General features: G+C 41.8%; 1 protein-coding gene across 10 annotated transcripts in view; it reads right to left on the bottom strand.

Moving 5' to 3' along the window:
* Positions 1 to 19700, bottom strand: part of ZNF185 (zinc finger protein 185 with LIM domain) — a 155254-nt gene that overhangs the window by 101174 nt on the left and 34380 nt on the right. For all 10 annotated transcript variants that reach the window (XM_073543437.1, XM_073543434.1, XM_073543432.1 and 7 more), the window contains one exon: positions 36 to 171. In XM_073543437.1, coding sequence (XP_073399538.1) covers positions 36 to 166 — 131 coding nt within the window. In that variant the 5' untranslated portion in view covers positions 167 to 171. The remainder of the gene's footprint in view (positions 1 to 35; positions 172 to 19700) is intronic.

Below are 19700 nucleotides of genomic sequence, written 5' to 3' on the forward strand. Positions count from 1 at the left end.
AGGGTGACATTATAACGACAGTAAGAACTTCTTACATCGGGCTTGGGATTTCATCTCTTTCATCTTCGGAATTTTGTTGATTTATCCAGCTCTTGTCCTTTTTGTATGTTGTCCGCACTTTCATCTGTTTTAGAATGTTCTTTCTCTCAGCTTCTGAGGTACTCATCTCTCCTGAAAGGAAAAACAAACATGTGATAGAATGATCTCTGAACAGGTACCGTATGGGAAGGTGGCTGATCACCTGTTGGTTATATGTTCACATCCTGAGATCTTTACATACAACCTTTAAACTGAGAACCTCATCCTCCAATTGCTGCTGTTCCACTGATTTTGGAACAGTTTTCCTTTTTCTTCTGTGCCCCTCCATTCCAAAGTTATGATACTTATCCCCCTCCCCCAGTAATAGTGATGCAAATATTCCCTTCATCAACTGGGTACATGCCAGAACTTCTTTGTGGGGTTGGCTTTTTCTCCTCTGACACTGGCCAATCAAAACACAGCTGCAGTATAGAGAGGGAAAAACAGAGAGGGAGAAGTTCTTTGTTACACTACTGGGGGCATAACTTTGGAACAGAAGGTCACAGAAGAAAAATAAAAAGTGTTCCAGAATCAGAAGAGCTAAGTATACACAGTAAATGGAGAGCACCACCAGAGAAATTTATGTTTATATGTAAGAGCAAGAGGTCTCACCAGGGTATGCAAGTAGACATGTAGTGGAGCAAGAAAAAGTCAAACCCATAAAAGGGAGCACCTCAATTGCATAAGAAATATATATATATACCAAATATATGTGTAATACAAAATTTGAATTTTTATTATTCACCAAAAAAATACATACAGAGACAGAACAAAACACATATAGTATAAAAACAATTAAAATTGCATCTGTGTGCAAAGGAGACTCAAGACCAAATGCCACACCTCAGTATAAAGGCAGTGGCAAACCACAACAGGCTCCCATAAAAGGCGCTGAATGAATAAATATTACTGGCTTTAGAAATGTATGTCTACAAATGTACAAGCACATATCACAAAAAACTTGCAAAAAAAAAAAAAAAATTTGCAAATATAGAGAGTGACAAATGACAAAATTTAACAATGAGTATACAATACCAAAAGAGGGTTCAACAGCATTTGTGATCAAAATGCTAATATGAAACAATGGTAACCACTCAAAAGGGGGGAATTTTATCACTCAGTCAAATGTGAAGGACATATAACGAAGAAAAATGTCCAAGAGATGGTAAGTAGAGTTGAGCGACTTTGGTCTCATCGGGTTTCTTGAAACAAAATTTGTTTCAGATGAAACTGGTCCGACTAGCGCAAAAAAAAGTCGGCGTTTCATCCGAAACCCGACCCCAATGCAGGTCAATGGGAAATAAAAGTCGGCATTGAGTGGATGAATGTCATCCGCTCAATGCCGACTTTTATTTCCCATTGACTTGCATTGGGGTCGGGTTTCGGACGAAACTCCGACTTTTTTTGCGCTAGTCGGACCAGTTTCATCTGAAACAAATTTTGTTTCATGAAACCCGATCCGACCAAAGTCGCTCAACTCTAATGGTGAGACTGAAAAAGTGTGTAAAACACACTAAGGTGCAGAGAAGCTGAGAATCAGGGCAATGGTATGTCCCACAAACATGAAAAAAAGCCAGCATTTTTCCCTGAGGAAGCCACCTCTTGTGTGGCGATACACATGGGATCTCATCCCACACACTGGCTCCCCTTATCCCTGGTGGCACTGCTGGCTTTTTTTCATGTTTCTCTGCTTCTCTGCACCTTAGTGTGTTTTTACATTCAGTCTTACCATCTCTTGGACATTTCTCTTCGTTATATGTCCTTCACATTTGACTCAGTGATAAAATTCCCCCCTTTGAAGGGTTACCATTGTTTCATATTAGCAACTGGATATTTTTTCAAACCAATTTTTGATCACAAATGCTGTTGGACCCTCTTTTGGTATTATATTTATCCATTCAGCGCCTTTTATCGGAGCCTGTTGTGGTTTGCCATTGCCTTTATACTGAGGTGTGGCATTTGGTCTTGAGTCTCCTTTGCACACAGATGCAATTTTAATTGTTTTTATACTATATGTGTTTTGTTCTGTCTCTGTATTTTTTTGGTGAATAATAAAAATTCAAATTTTGTATTACACATATATTTGGTATATATATATTTCTTATGCAATTGAGGTGCTCCCTTTTATGGGTTTGACTTTTTCTTGCTCCACTACAGAATCAGAAGAGCTGAACCAAAGCAACAGAACTTTAGTGTAAATGTAAAAAAGAATCTAGCGAAAGGTCCTATTTACAGTGAGCTCATCCTACAGCAGGGTCTGTAACCTTTTATCTCTCTTCTCCTGAATGATATGCTAAGAGAATTTATGACAAAATCAAAATTCAACTTTCATTTGGTCATTAATCAGCTTAAAAAACTCAGGACAAAAGATGTAAAAGGTTACAGGCCCTGCTATCAGAAAGAGCTATCAGATTCAGCTATTGAGGACCTTTTACTGGAATTTATCTAGATTATTCTGGATTATTCTGGAGTCATCTGTGTACTGTACAGTAAGGCATAGGGGCTGTAAAAGCAAAATGGTTCAAAATGTTTAATTAAGCAATATTGCAATAATGTTTGATAAAAAATGCATACAAAATTAGTAAAAAAGAATGCCCCCAAGGGTGTCCACATCTATAAAAGCAAATTCTTGACATGCTATGTTAAAGAGCACTCATCAGTAGTGATGAGCAAACCCATGGATGTTCGGGTTAGGCAAATATTCAGTTAAGGCTGCGTTCACACGTCGCGTTTTTTTCGCGTTTTCTAATGCGCGATTTTGCCGCAAAAAAAAGCATCCCATGCAATCCTATGGGATTCCGCAATGCTGTGCGAATGCTGCGGAATCGCGGAAAAATACGCAGCATGCTCATTATTTTGCGGAATCGCGGCAATTCCGCCCACATAAGAATGCATTGTTCTGCTTACTTTCCGCATGTGGCTGTGCACACCATGTGAAAAGTAAGCAGAACATTTGCGGATGGTACCCACGGTCCGGAGGAGAGGAGACTGTCCTCCGGGCTCTGGGTACCATATCCCTGTAAAAAATAGAATTAAAATAAAAAAAATTGGGCTATATTCACCTTCCAATGTCCCACACAGCGTCCCCAGGCTTCAGCGATACACGCGGCAGATCCAGTTCCCAGTAATGCATTGCGATAATGACCTTTGCTGACATCGCTGTCTCACGATACTGTAGTGGTCTCGCAAGACCGCGACGTCATCAAAGGTCATTGCCGCAATGCATCACTGGGAACGGTACCTGCCGGAGCAACGCGGAGGCCTGGGGACGCTGCGCGGGACGCCGGAAGGTGAATATAACCCGATTTTTTATTTTATTATTTTTAACATTAGATCTTTTTACTACTGATGCTGCTTAGGCAGCCTCATTAGTAAAAAGTTGGTCACACTAGTCAAACACTATGTTTGATGAGGGTGACCAACCAGTCAATCAGTTCTCCAAGCGATGCTACAGATCGCTTGGAAAACGCTAGCATTCTGCAAGCTAATTACGCTTGAAAATCTCTAGTTTTTCCACAGAAAAAAGGTAGGCCACAGAGGAGGATGTTGCAGTAGTCGAGGCGGGAAATAATGAGGGCACAAGCATTTTAGTATATTGAGGGTTGAGGAAAGGACGGATTCTGGACTTTTTTTGGATCTGAAGGTAACAGGTGGTAGTGAGAGTTGGATGTTTGAAGGACATGGCAGAGTCAAGGTTTACTCCAAGGCTGACAATTTCCGGTACAGGGGAAAGCGTGATATCATTTATTGTGATAGATAGATCAGGTAGGGAAGATATGCGAGAAGGAGGAAAGATAATTAGTTCTGATTTGTCCACATTGAGCTTTAGGAAGCGAGAGGAGAAGGAGGATATGGCTGATAGACACTCCGGGATTCTGGACAGCAGAGAGGTGACGTCTTTGCCAGAGAGGTAGATCTGGGTGTCATCAGAATAAAGATGATACTGTAAGCCATAAGAGTTTATGAGTTGTCCCAGGCCAAGGGTATAGATCGAGAAGAGTAGGGGTCCTAGAGCAGAGACTCCAACAGAGAGAGGGCGGGAGGAGGAGATAGTGTGGGAGTAGGAGACGCTAAATGTTCAGTTGGTAAGGTATGAGAAGATCCAGGATAGGGCAAGGTATTTGATGCCAAAGCAAGAGAGGATCTGTAGTAGGATGCATTGGTCGTTCCCTTTAAGTATGTTCAAGCTAGAGCGTCACTTTCAGTCGAAAGTTCTATTATCTCAATTGAGAATATGATTAATGTCATAATAACTTGTTAAACCTGTTGGTCACATTGGATTTTAATCAAAAAATTTACAGCTCATTACACAATGGGTGTTTTGCTCCAATTGCTCTTGATTGTATCCATCCATTAAACTAATATAATAATAAAACAATTTGGTTTCCATGCCTCACTAACTATGAATCAATGAAAGAATCATTCAATGTAGATTTTGAGGAGCTAAAATTAGAAAATATTTTTTTCCCATTTTTTTACTTTTGTATTGACAATGATTCACCTAAAAGAAAAGGAAAAAAATGTAGCATTATACAAATTATTGGGAGGGCTGAAAGTAGCTTCAATTCTTACTAAAAGCATTCTAAAATAAAAAAAAAAGACTAAACCACATAAATGCATATGGTATATGCATATGAACTTATCATTTTCTTAATTTTTCTCAATAAAATTATTTTTTTACTTTTATACTATTGTCAAATTCTCCACTTGGTACCGCCAGGTCTTCCCACTTCTACACTATCAAACACAAGGCAACTTCTTATGGTCTGCAATTTTCAACATGAGACTTCAAAAAAATAAGATCTGCCTCATTCAGTCTCATACCTACAAAATCATGCATCAATCATGCATCAACCATGGGTATTACTGTCATTTATGAAGACTCGGAGTCGGCATTCTAATTTTTTGTCTTCCAAGGTTGATTCATTAACGACTGAGTTATTTTCAGCAGTTTTATGAATGAATGAATCAGAGAGTTCATCCACAACATTTCACAAACTCATCCATTGTCTATTCTTACTTGACGAGCATCAAGGTCAAGATGTCTACTATCATTGATTTCATTTTCTCTGCCGTTTAAGTAATATTTACCAGAGGAAAAATGTAACATGACCCTTTGTGTGTATCACAGTCACAACAATTGTTAATGCAGAAGCTATTAATTGGGCTTTTTGTTGGGAAAAAAATTCCAGTAAGAACTGGTTTTAGGTCGTGAAATGCGTCCAAGCCTAAAAGATTATGGTCTTTTTTGGGACACTTTAAATGGTACTATCAAGACTGACAAACACTGGGAAATGTGACGTCTATTGAATGATTGAATAATGTTAGATACTATATGTTGAAGAATCTTTTGTCAATATTTGAGTCGTTTTCATTGCAAGAATTATTAATGAACTTTGGGAACGTTAGGGGCACTGGAGAAAATAATTCTGAAGGCTTCCTATAACTTTACACAGAACGTTGGCATGTTTACTTCTATCTGTGTCCCAGATGATTCTATCATTACACATATTGGTAATAAATTTCTGTCTCTAGCAGAAAGTGATTGGTTCATAAATCTCCTCAAATGGGATTGTCTTACACTGGACCTTTAGGTCCCATTTTATTTTTTTCCAGAACCTGGAACGACGAAAATTCTGACAGACCAGTTGATCCGTAAAAAGAAGAGGTTGACTGTTCCCAAAAAAATGCACAATTTTCTGTCTGGTAAGTGTGTTGAACTATTACATCACAACTATAGGATATCTAAAGAAATGCTTGTATCCCTTGTGTACACATGCCTGGTGATCACCAGACAAACAAGCAAAGGCTCATATGTGGGTTGATCACATCGTTTATGCCGGTCTAAGGGCCTGCTTAGATGAGCAGATAATTGTGACATTAGCGTTTCTAGAAATACACGTTCCTGTCCAGATAGGCTGTCAATCACCGAACGAACAAGTAAAATTCTTCTTCATCTGGTAGGATGATCTTAATTCTGACATAAAGGGCTTGTTCATTACCTGGACAACCCCTTTTTAAATGAAGTAATAACTCTTGTAAAATAAAAAATAGCATATACTCATCTCCTATACTTGCGTCATTCCAGCAATGTAACGCCGGGTCTCATGAATTTCACATGACATTGTTATGCCACATCAGCCATACAGCCAATCAATGGCTGCTATTGAGTTGATGCGCTATCACCTCTTCCTCTAATCTGACATTCATTCCAGGGAAATGAGAGCACATGATCCCAAAAGTGGCCACTGTTTTGCTGGAGGGTTAATTTGGCATAATAATGTCACACGAGCTCCAGGAGATTCAGTGCGGACATCATTGGCATGGCGGAGCTGAGTATTATTTTTATTTTACAAGGGGGACTAATTAATTTAGAAACATAGTTCTACAGGTAAAGGACAACCTCTTTAAATCTCCTAGTTAACGAAAACAAATTTCCCCCATGTAAACAGGAGATGTTCTGCCGATAACATGATATAATATGCTCACAGAACAATTGTTTTAACTATTGTTCTGTGAGCACAGAATTGAGTTCCGATAGTTTAAACAGGCCAGTAAATGACCGCGGATCGGCTTGCAGGTAGCAGATTGTCGGTCTTTTTTTAATGGCTACAGTGGGCATTACAATGAATATTGGTTGGACATGTATACATGGGATGAGCTGGTAAGAATACACAAATTTACCTGGGATGACCCATCAGAGTAATGATCGCTATGTTGCACGGTAAGTGTAAGGAGTGTCGATCGGCATATCGTATGGTAAATCAACGCTCATAACAGGCTGATTGTCTGCCCTTGTAAAAGGTCCCTATAGAATTCCTAAGATCGATAAGATCGTCGCAAAGGATTCAAACACGGTGCAGATGTGATTAATCACTGAAACACAAGTCAACAGACATTTTTGAGAGCCATGATTGTAGATAGCGTATTGCACTTAGCTTTAGAGAATCCCTGGTATGTGTTTGTTCTCTAAGCATTGGGGGTAATTAGGACATAGACATTTCTAGAAAGACATTACAATTGTGATCATAGCATTCAAGGAGTCTTTACAACTTTATTAAATTACCCATGTCAACTCGATTCACCGTAGCGGTGGTGGAGGTGCAATAATACAAAGGCCTTTATCCAAGCTACATAAAGCACCCCGTGTAATGCTTTGTGTCTTCTAATTCCGCATGCCACCATGTGCAAATATTAGATAGCATCGTATTAGGTGTCTGAGAGCAGACAATTATTAAAAAGGGCTGTCTAGACCTAACGCTTTTACCTTTGAACTTGTTTTTATAGATGTACTTTTATATTGTTTTACTAGTCTCTTACATGATGCTATAAAACTAGCAAGCAGAAGCTTTCATTATAGTAAGAATATCATAGGACGGAACAATAGCAAATCTGTGTAAAGAATGGGTTACATAATGACTCTGTGTCAAGATGAGTGATTGTGGTGGTGACCAATTATGGCCCATTCATTGACAAAGCCGTGTTGAAAGTTTGAAGCTTTAGGAGATATCCCAGTGGACATGTGAAACCATTCCCTCAAATTTTTAACCTAGTTTACATGATTGTATAGCATTCTATTTTATTCCCCAATAAAATAACTAAATTGAATTAGAGAAGAGAATAATATTGCTTCTCCTCCACCGTTTTGACTGAATAAATCACTGTCTGCAGCTGAAAACTCGGTAGAGGGGTGGATGAGAGTTTCACCTTCAAAGATACCATCACAGATAAAAGTTAGTTAAAACAGAAAAACTTAGCTTTTCCTTTTTTTCTACACAGTGTCATGACAAACGTGATGGTTGCAAGTCTCACACAGGCACAAGAACTTGGTGGTTGCAGTTCATTTTATGTAACTCTTCTGTTTGAAAGTTCCAAACTATAAGTTAAAAGTATAACTTTCTTTCCCCTCTCTAGTTGTTTTAACTTCACAGAGGTCTCAGACCCCTACTCCTTCGCACAGATGTCCAGGCAGGGTTTATTGTACATAGGTTTGTCATACTTGTCACACTTTCATGGGTACTCACAACTGAACTTTTCATCAAAAACTTTGTAAACAGAAGACGAGTCATTGCCATTTCTGTCTAAATTCCTTGGAGCCCATCCACAACCAACGTCTCTTATTAAACTTCAATTTTGCCTAGTATACCACCAGATTTAACCAGCCAGGCCACACCACACAAGTCAGGACAGCTAGTGCTCCACTACATGCTATTCTTCAGTCTCTTCCAGCCTAATGACCCACACAACCATTCCTAGGCTTAGCTGCTGCATAAGTCTAGCACCACCCAACAGCCTCAGCAGACTTCCCAGAAGTTTTACTTCCCAGGCTGACAGTGTGTGTTCACTCCACATCACTTTAGGAGCAATCACCACAGATTTCTGTGAACTTTCCTCTTATGCTACTGAACTACCCTACTCCCCTATGCTCAAGTAGTAGTGATTCTTTAGGTCAACTCACCCTCTTCTCTCCATGACAATCCACAGTCCCTGCTTAGTGACATCAAACCTTTAACTCTTGTTATTAGGGTCTCCCAAAGAGTGCCAGGTGACCAACTGAGTTGCATTTACCCTGGCCTATTATTAATGATCCTCTGATGGACTGGTACAAGGACTTCTCTCTACGCAGGCCAAATGCATGATCAAGACATCATACATGGATTTCATGATCTTATCATAAAGGCTTTTGTGTTACAGCCAACTTGGAGTTTGACCATGATGGTGCCAGTTCTTTGGGTAAGTTATGGTGCCTAGTGATGTCTGCAGCATGAGTATCATTGTCATTTACAACCAACATCTCTACTGGAACAAAGGGAATCCACCTTCGGATGATCCCACCATATTCATACATGAAATGCTATAATGTTCCGTAAATGGTTCCCTACACATTGTATGTCACCACAACTACACAAACCACCTTGTATAACTTCCAACTAATAACTGTATGATTTGGCATTGAATGCCTTCACTGTTATCCCTTTGTCTGAGGTGTGTTTGATGAATATGAGTACACTCATTGTTGTCAGCCCTTAAAACATGGTATACATAAATACGACTGGCATTATGTGGGTGATGACCGATGACGCCAGCTAGGGATTGTTTTTGCTTTAGCTAGAAATTTCAAGACTCCTATTAATGTGACACAATCATAGGCAGAAGAAAAATGGTTTATTGTGAAACAGCAATGTCTCTTGACGGTGCAGTGTAATGCAATTCTATTTAATCTCCAACAAAGAAAATAGGGAAACTACTGCATATACATTGTGAGAATTTACCAATTGCTGTATGCTGCTTTTCTAACTGCAAAAAGTTGCACATTTTTGGCTCACACTAGTTCAACTTTTCACTCATCTTAAAAGTATAAGAAAAGAGGAAGAATAAAGGTGGCAAGGGTTCCTATGAACCGGCAGATGGTATTTAAGTTACACCAAAAATTGGTAACTAGTTACAGTGAAAATCTTTGCCAACCTGTAGCACAATATATATTATTATCTGGAACACATAAAAGCCAAGATGCACCAAATCCTGGCACATTTTACTTCATTGCACTGCTGTTTTAGACTGGAGTATATAATGCCAGTCTTAGAAAATTCCTTCTATTGAGTCTTCAGTTTTGTATATACAGTTGTGGCCAAAAGTATTGACACCCTTGCAATTCTGTCAGATAATACTCAGTTTCTTCCTGAAAATGATTGCAAACACAAATTCTTTGGTATTATTATCTTCATTTAATTTGTCTTAATTGAAAAAACACAAAAGAGAATGAAGCAAAAAGCAAAACATTGATCATTTCACACAAAACTCCAAAAATGGGCCAGACAAAAGTATTGGCACCCTCAGCCTAATACTTGGTTGCACAACCTTTAGCCAAAATAACTGCGACCAACCGCTTCCAGTAACCATCAATGAGTTTCTTACAATGCTCTGCTGGAATTTTAGACCATTCTTCTTTGGCAAACGGCTCCAGGTCCCTGATATTTGAAGGATGCCTTCTCCATTTTTAGATCTCTCCACAGGTGTTCTATGGGATTCAGGTCTGGACTCATTGCTGGCCACCTTAGAAGTCTCCAGTGCTTTCTCTCAAACCATTTTCTAGTGCTTTTTGAAGTGTGTTTTGGGTCATTGTCCTGCTGGAAGACCCATGACCTCTGAGGGAGACCCAGCTTTCTCACACTGGGCCCTACATTATGCTGCAAAATTTGTTGGTAGTCTTCAGACTTCATAATGCCATGCACACAGTCAAGCAGTCCAGTGCTAGAGGCAGCAAAGCAACCCCAAAACATCAGTGAACCTCCACCATGTTTGAATGTAGGGACCGTGTTCTTTTCTTTGAATGCCTCTTTTTTTCTCCTGTAAACTCTATGTTGATGCCTTTGCCCAAAAACCTCTACTTTTGTCTCATCTGACCAGAGAACATTCTCCAAAACGTTTTAGGCTATTTCAGGTAAGTTTTGGCAAACTCCAGAGTATATGTAGACCTTAGTGACATAGGCTAGGAGACTCCTCCAATGTCCAAACAGTGATAGTCCATGTGATTTTACCACTAGAAAAGTCTTGTGCAGTTTCGCCTCCTGATGACTTTTTCCAGGTGTCTTCATGAACAGCCATTGGCTAAATAGGTCAAACCTGAACAATTTGAGAGATATGTCAGCAATATCAGTAACGTCTTATCCCTGCTGCTTTGAAGCCCTGGGGCCAGGGACCAGATGAGCATGAATTTTCAATTTCCACCTGTGTTTCTTTCTGTTTCCTCGGGCTACTCCATTTTCCTTGCACACTCCCAAAACCATACCGATAGGTGTCCTCTGAAATTCTCCCTAATGTGTGCTTCTGAGATGGGAAAATCCCTCGGGACAGGGACTGACGTGAATAATTACAGTCTATATTCAGAAGATGTCATATTGGTCTACTATATTCCACTTTCAGGAATTTCTTCATATTGCAGATGCGATTACAATTTTTTTTTATTTGTATTCTGATGATGTCTGCGACAACGCTGTAGGCTTATCTGCGGTCCTATGGAAAATCCCAGATAATACATCATGCTATCAGGTGGAGCGAGATTAACTCTACAACTACTGGAGAAGAGGGCTGTGGAGTCGGAGAAGTCCTATGACACACATACAGCTTAACTTTTTCATGGTTGTGAGTTCACAGGACTTTTCTAGGGGTGCAAAACCCTCATCAGGAAAACTAATAAACATATTTCTTTGAAAAGAACTTTCTGCTAATATATAAGCATATCCAGGGATGGTGCCAGCAACCGGCAAACCTGGATCACTAGACTAAGGGTCCCAATCGGTTCTGTAAGCATTATATGTATGTAGCGGGCTCAGGAGTTGAGGCTACTTCATACAGCATAGAGTGCCGTCTGTTGCAACCCCTAAGATGATGCTGTCAATTGTGACAGCGGCATTTGACAGATTGGAAATGGGATAACAATGGCATTGTTATGGCAGCCAGATACTTGCTGTAGTCACTCTTGTCCTCCATGTGTGAACACTTATGAAGCCCAGTCTGTGGCTTGGCTTCATGTGAGATGGTAATTTTACAATACATTGCAATACTAAAGCATATCAGGGTATTATACACTGCAATATTTCAGTATTGCAGTGTATTATACAAGTGATCTCAGGTTCAAATCAACTAGGGGGCCTAATAAAAAAATCTAAAACATCATAAAAAATATATATAAAAGTTCACCTTTTGCCAAAATATTTTTAAAATGTAAAAAGATGCTATTATTGCATATGTAACTGTCAAATAATATAATATTTATCATATAGAGAGAACACCAAAAAAAACAAAATAGTCATTTTTTTGGTCACTTTGCCTCCCAAAAATATGTAATGAATAGAGATCAGATTGTTTTATGGCCCCAAAAATGGTAATGATAAACCTATAGCTTGTATCCGCCAAGAAATAAAAAAGTTATATCTCTTAGAAGGTAAGGAGGGAACATCAAAATGTAAAAGGTTTCCACTGGGACATTGTAGCTCAAGGGACCGTATACAGTAAACTACTTGCAGCCGACTGAGAAAATATCTTCAGGACATAGGGAATCCTGGGGAGCTTGCGATTATACACAGCAGCCAGTCTGAATGAGAGGAGCTTCAGCATAAAGTATTGGGCAGAGAAAAGAGAGACACTTGAGCTTCTGGTGGAACAGGAGGTGGATTTCTGACTAATATGACTTATATAGACACTTAAGTGCAAATTAATGGACTTAATTTTGCAGGAAACATTTTATTACTCATTACAACTGTCTCTGATTGGTTGCTGCAAAGTTCACGCTTCCAGTAATTAGACCATGTTGTAACCCATACAAGCTACATACATCATGCGTCTACTGCCGGTGGGTTTTTCAAGATTGAAGCCTGCAAATCCAAATGCAGCTTTATGATTCTGTACGCGTGACACAACTCAGGTCCATCCCTCCAGCTATTTGGCAGCACAGGTGTAATTCTAACTATAGGACCTGAATTCTTCTACAAAATAACTTGACAAGAAGTAGCATGTTCCTATGAAGTCAATATCAGTAAATGTTTCCTCCTGCATTTACACCAAGAAATGTATATATATATATATATATATATATATATATATATATACACATATACAGTATGTATATTTGACACTTCAAAGGTTACCTGCGTCTTTTCACAGTATGCTCTGCTCACATGTCCGTTTACCTCTTCAACATTTCTGATTCTTTTAGAACAAACGGAACAGATTCCCGTTTCAGACGGAAGCCGTTAATTGTTTATTTTAAAAACAGACAACAAGCAGAAATTAGACAGGCTCCTTTAAAACCAATGGCACCCCTCTACTTCCATTTGAAACAGGAATGTACAGGATGCTAATAGACGAAAAAGAAAATGGAGCTTTAGATTGATCTGTGCAATAATTTTTTTTCAAGTAATGTATTTGTAATGTAGAGATCCTCATATTTTATAACATACCCCTACTTTAGTCTGGATCATAGACCCCACGGGTACATGGACAGCATAGTTTATGTACTTACCTAGTTCTGCACATGTGACAAAGCATAGAAATGACGACGATTTATATAAACTGAGTCTTAGTTTGCAATGGTTCATGCTGTTTTATTTGTAGAATATATATGTGACACTAGTCTCTATTCCATGTGATGCTAGTCACTACTTACGGACTTGCAGTGATGCAGGATAGTCAAGAGATCTGGGGTTAGTACCAAGAGGGCTCGTAATAGACAAAGTGGAAAGACAAAAAGCATAGTCAGGTAACAGTCCGAGGGCAGAGTATCAGGAAGGTAGCGGCTCAAGATAAAAGGGTAAGTCACAAGGATAGTCAAAGGTAAATCCAAGGTCGGCAATGGATATCAGAATACAACTCAAAACATAGAGTAAACATACACACCACTTGAGCAAAGCTGACAATTGTCAAAGCACTAAATAGCCGTGTAATCACCCATGGCAGAAGGCACCTGGAGATCCCACAGACTCAACCAGATAGAATGGTTGAGCTGTCATTAACAATTCTGACAGCTCAGCATGTCCTAAGTCCCATAGGATGGCAGAGCCATCCATAGGACACCGTGAGTGGTGGAATTGTTACAGTACACCTTTTTATAGGGTGGCCACCAGTCCCCCAGGTTTTCCAGGAAACCTACAATTGAAGGCCCTGATTTCAATCTCCCTTCCAGTCCTATCCCTTTCATGGATGAGATAATAGAGAGAATTACGGACTTTCCGAGAATCAACAATGTTTTGTACCTCATACTCTAAACTGTCATTAACAAATACCAGAGGAGTCAGGGATGAGGGAGACAAAACCGAAGGGACAAACTCCTATAGCAGTGGTCTATGGAACACATTGCGAAAAGATGGCGGGGGGAGTTTTAATCTCAAGGCCTCCAGATAATCTATCTCCAAAATCTCATATGGGCCAATAAATTCAGAACCCAACTTTGCTGATGGCACTTTCAACTTGATAATTTTGGATGACAACCAAACCTTGTCACTTACTTTCAATAAGGGACTAGCCGAACGATTCCTACCAGCCCTCTATTTCTTTCAAAGCTGAGCCACCCCAATATTCTTTTGAGCCTCCCTCCAGACATTCTCAATTTTATGTATAGCAACCTCTACTCCAGGACACCCAGAACACATGCTAGAGAATTCACCAAAATGGGGGTGAAAATCATAATTGCAAAAAAAAAAAAGGCTAGGTTCCAGTAGACTGGTTAACATGACTATTAAAGGTGAACTATTACTTCCCCATTTGAAGAAGCAAACGTGAAACACGCGTCGGGGTACTGGCTGCCGCATAGTGACTATTCACTAAGGTCTGTTTGCATTTGTCTTTTTTTACCATGCCTTATTTTGAATCATGTCTCTTTCCCTACATCATTATCATGCACCACACTTTATTTCTCTTTAGAGCATATTTACCATCAACTACTATGAAATTTCTGTTTACTATTGACTACACTTTATTACCCAATTATGTGAATATCTTTTAATTATTTTGTATCACTTGATTACACTATATTATTGTCATGAACATATATACCCCTTTTTTTGTAATAATATCCTTTTCAGTATACCTGTATACCTGTGCTGGTTGTTGTTATGACTACTCTCAAATAACTTTCATGCTAATACCCTGATAGTCACATTACAAGCTACTATCTCTGTTTCTATCTCTACTTTTTAAATTATTTTATATTTTTTAAACCATTATCAATAAACATATATTTTACTCTTGGGCATAGTACTTCAATCTCCTTGTAGGCTTTTCTAGGAGGTAAAAATGAGGATCAGCCCTCCTGCTGAGCCGCAAAAAATACCTTAAAATTTGTTCAAACAACTGATTCTGCAGTAGCGGCAGGAGCCAAGAACTGGACTTCACACATCTCTGCTTCCAACTCCAAGGATACCATAGAAACCACAATACCCTGAGGAAGAATGGAGGATGGAGGTTTTGGGGGAGAAACTGAATTAAGGCTGCGTGATAAAGTATCAGCCCTAACATTCTTTGACACCGGCCTGAACGTGATGGCAAAATAGAATCTAGAAAAAAATAAGGACCATCTGGCTTGTCTTGGGGTTAAACGTTTAACAGATTCAATATAAGCTATAATTTTATGATCCATCACCACAGTGACCTGATGGGTTGCTCCCTCCAAAAAATGTCTCCATTCTTCAAATGCTAATTTGACAGCGAGCAGTTCGCAATTCCCAACATCATAATTTCTCACAGCAGACGAAAATTTTCTAGAGAAAAATGCACATGGCCACACGTTTGTCAGAGGTTTAGTATCTTGAGACAAAACAGCCCCTATTCGACCTCTAAGGCATCCACCTAATTAATGATTTCTGGAGATCAGATTGGATGAAAACTGGAACTGACATGAAACACTCTTACAATTTACTAAAGGCTCCAATAGCATCCAGAGACCAAACTTCAAGATCCGACCCCTTACTAGTGAGATCCGTAAGAGGCTTAACAATCTGAGAAAAACCCTAATAAATTTTCTATAGTAACTGGTGAATCCCAGAAAACAATGCAGTGCTCTAAGGTCACGAAGTTGAAACCAATCAATTATAGCCTGCAGCTTCTCATTAGCCATCTTAAACCCTTCAGCCGATATAATGAACCCCAGAAACGATATTCTTGAACGGAAAACAATTTAGCAAATAAAGAATTTTCCTCGAGCTTTTGTAAGACAAAGCGGATTTATTCATAGTGCGAATTCAGATCAGGCGAAAAAATTAGAATGTCTTTAAGGTATACCACAATAAACCTTCCAATAATGGGATGAATTTCCCATTCATCACCCTTCAGGATACATATTTGTGATGAACAGCCCACCGCCGTTCGTCCACTTACGGGCGACACTAACGGGAGTCCCGCTGCCACCAAAACGCGACGGACAGCGGACCCTGTGTCACCACTATGTCACAGTCCCACCACTGACACGGGTGTATCAGCGGACGGAGGGGCGTGACACAATGCCGGCACACGGCTATCACAGGCGCAGTGGGGCTTATCTTAGTTATCCCAACACTGGCACCATGTGACCAAAAATATCCAGCAAGCTAATCTCGCTCTACAATTTGCCGCAGGGGGAGTTTAATTTGGATGCCCCACCACTGCTATCAATCTTCCAAGTACTGCGGGGATTTATGTATATCCCACTTTCTCAGTTCCACTTTGGAACTCGCAGCTCTCCGGCGCCCCCCTTACCCTCAGGTCAGTCAGGGAACTGCACCTAGGATAATTAGTCGCTGGACGGGCTGCCTGTTGTGAACCGGCAATTAGGCTTCTGCAGTAAGGGAATTATCAATGCTGTGGCTGAAGCCCCTTACTCAGCAATATAAGACCCTTCTAGACTGCCAGCAAGCCGTAATAGCCGTACACAACGCGCTGCCACCAGTCACGGTTACTTAATTCACAGTGTTAAATTAAGAGGGTCCGTGGCAAACCCCTTGAATTAGTAGCGATTATCTATCAAAGGCGTATAGTTCGATTCTTAGAGCATGGAGACAGATCTAAATAATTTCATTTATTTTCCAAAAGAGGACAGTGATTACAGATAAAAGTTGCTATAAAATTGAGACATAAAATATGTACAGTACAGGTATAAAATAAAAGTGGAGAAAACAAAGAGATTACACTCACAGTTCCATATTGTTCCTTAGGCAGACCATGCGGCTAAGGTGGGTGGAGGCGGAGCTGCACTTCTCTGCTCATTGGGGTCCTTCTAGCACGACGACTTGAGCTGTTCTGAGCTGGTTTGCCCAGGAAATGCCTTATAGACTTTCCTATGTGACATCACAGAGAGGTGCATTCTGGGTTGATCCCACCTCTCTTATCCAAGTTATGTTTTGGCTACAAAACTTAGATTAGCTATAACTTTATGGGAGAAGCTGGTATGGACTCATCAGTGGTATCATGTTTCCCAGCGTAATGAGCCCATCAAGAAAACATCAAACATCTATGCGATATGACCGTCCATTTGGGCGCAAATCCTATCTCATGTTCTGGACAGGGTAGAACTTCGAAACATACGCGGTCTCGAAGCTGGGACCGCTCAGGTTACAAAAATATGATTTTCATATCTCTAGGGTATTTGGTTCTTATGGTATAGTCTCTCATAGTTTTATTCGTTTCAAACAAAGAAGTTTTTCCCGCTCTGAAGAGGAGAGAAGGCAAATGGTGTGAGGAAGATGGTCTAGCTAATTAACATTCCTGCTCTTCCAGAGGAAGTGGCAGGGTTGATAAAACCTGGGGGGAAGGAATTCCTACTACTGAGAGTTTACAATGTCCTAGGATGGAGGATTTGTTAGCACATTGCAACAGAAAACATATCTTGCAGACATGGTACATCACACCTCCCCCCTTAAGAGGGCGCTAAGGAGGCATTACCTCTCGGTAATCGGCCATGCGCACCTCAGCGGGTTCGCCCCGGCGGGACAACCCATCGGCATTGCCGTTTTCACTGCCCTTCCTGTGTTTTACAGTAAAATCGTACTGTTGAAGGGCAAGGCTCCAGCGGAGCAATCTTCCATTGGTTCCCGACACGGTGTGCAACCAGCTCAGTGGGTTGTGGTCGGTTACCACCGTGAAGGCGCGCCCATACAGGTAGGGCTGCAAACGCTGCAGTGCCCACACCATGGCCAGACACTCCTTCTCGATGGTCGAGTATGCCACTTCCCTCGGCAAAAGTTTCCGGCTCAGGTACAACACGGGGTGCTCTTGGTCCCCCGAGTCGACCTGGCTAAGCACAGCACCGAGGCCAAACTCGCTGGCGTCGGTCTGTACCAGAAACGGGCGACTGCTGTCGACTGCTCTCAACACTGGAGAGTTGCACAGGGCTGCTTTCAAAGCTTGGAAAGCCGCCTCACAGTCATCTGTCCAGTTGACTGTTTGGGGTAGCCTCTGCTTGGTGAGGTCAGTCAAGGGTTTGGCAAGGGCGCTATAGTCCTGTACGAACCGCCTATAGTACCCTGCAGTGCCCAAGAAGGACTTCACCTGTTTCTTGGTCCTGGGGGTGGGCCAGGACACGATTGCGTCCACTTTTTCTGGCTCCGGACTCATGGAACCCCCGCCTACCCGGTGCCCCAGGTAGTGGACCTCGCGCATGCCTATCTGGCACTTCCCCGGCTTGATGGTCAGGCCTGCCTGGTGAAGACGCTTGAGCACCTCCTGGAGGTGCTGAAGGTGTTCCTCCCAGGTGGAACTGAAGACGGCAATATCGTCTAAGTACGCCACTGCGTACTCCTCCAGTCCCCGAAGCAGGTGGTTGACCATCCGCTGGAAAGTGGCAGGGGCATTCTTCATGCCGAAGGGCATGACCGTGGACTCGTACAGTCCAAAGGGGGTGATAAAGGCGGATTTCTCCTGCGCCTCAGGGCTCAGGGGAATCTGCCAGTATCCCCGACTCAAATCCATGATGGATATGTAGTTGGCGTTTGTCAACCGCTCGAGCAGATCCTCGATGCGCGGCATCGGGTGGGCATCAGAGGTTGTGATGGCGTTGAGCCCCCTGTAGTCCACGCAGAACCGGGTGGTTCGATCCTTTTTAGGCACGAGGACTACAGGTGAAGCCCACGCACCTTTTGACCGTCGAATCACTCCCAGCCTTAACATCTCATCGATCTCTTGGCGCATGACTTGTTGCACCGTTTCAGAGATCCGATAAGGTGTTCGCCGTAATGGGGCATGATTCCCGGTGTCCACCTCATGAACCGCTAACTCCGTCCTCCCAGGACGGTTGGTGAACACGGGCCGGAAGAGTTCCAGGGTGGCCATCAACTGCAACCGCTGGGACACGGTGAGCGAACCACTTATCTCCATCTCCTCAATGGACCCATTGGCCTTGGCCTGGGCCAGCATGTCCAGGAGGGAATCTTCCTCCCCATCCTCTGGCAGATTGCAGACCGGTAGGATGCAAGCTTCACGTTCGTAGTGCGCCTTCAGCATGTTGACGTGAAAGGCCTTGCGCCTACCCCGAGCATGGTCAAGCGTGACCACGTAGGTGACCGGGTTGAGCTGTTGGTGGACGACGTACGGGCCTTCCCAGGCTGCCTGAAGCTTATCCGTTGGTACCGGGACCAACACCCACACCTTTTGACCCACCTGGTAGGTCCGCTCCCGGGCGTTCTGGTCGTACCAGCGCTTCTGGTCAGCCTGAGCCTGCGTCATGTTGTCATGCACCAACTGCGTCAAGGTCTGCATCTTGTCACGGAAGCGCATGACATAATCCACGATGGACACTTCTGTGGGGTTTGGCTCATCTTCCCAGGATTCTCTTATCAACCCAAGGGGTCCCCGGACTCGCCTGCCATACAGGAGCTCGAAGGGGGAGAACCCGGTCGAAGCCTGCGGAACTTCTCTCTAAGCGAACAGCAGGTGTGGGAGGTACCGCTCCCAGTCGCGCCCTTGGGTCTCAACCAGTATGCGGAGCATCTGTTTGAGGGTACCGTTGAAACGTTCACACAAACCGTTAGTCTGTGGGTGATACGGACTCGATACCAGCTGCGACACCTGCATTTTCTCACAGAGAGCCTCCATTAGGCGAGACATGAATTGGGGCCCTTGATCGGTAAGCATCTCCCTGGGAAATCCTACTCTCGAAA

This window comes from Dendrobates tinctorius, unplaced genomic scaffold (genome assembly GCF_039654945.1).
Source record: "Dendrobates tinctorius isolate UK_male_01 unplaced genomic scaffold, ASM3965494v1 ptg000133l, whole genome shotgun sequence".
In the NCBI taxonomy this organism is placed as follows: Eukaryota; Metazoa; Chordata; class Amphibia; order Anura; family Dendrobatidae; genus Dendrobates; species Dendrobates tinctorius.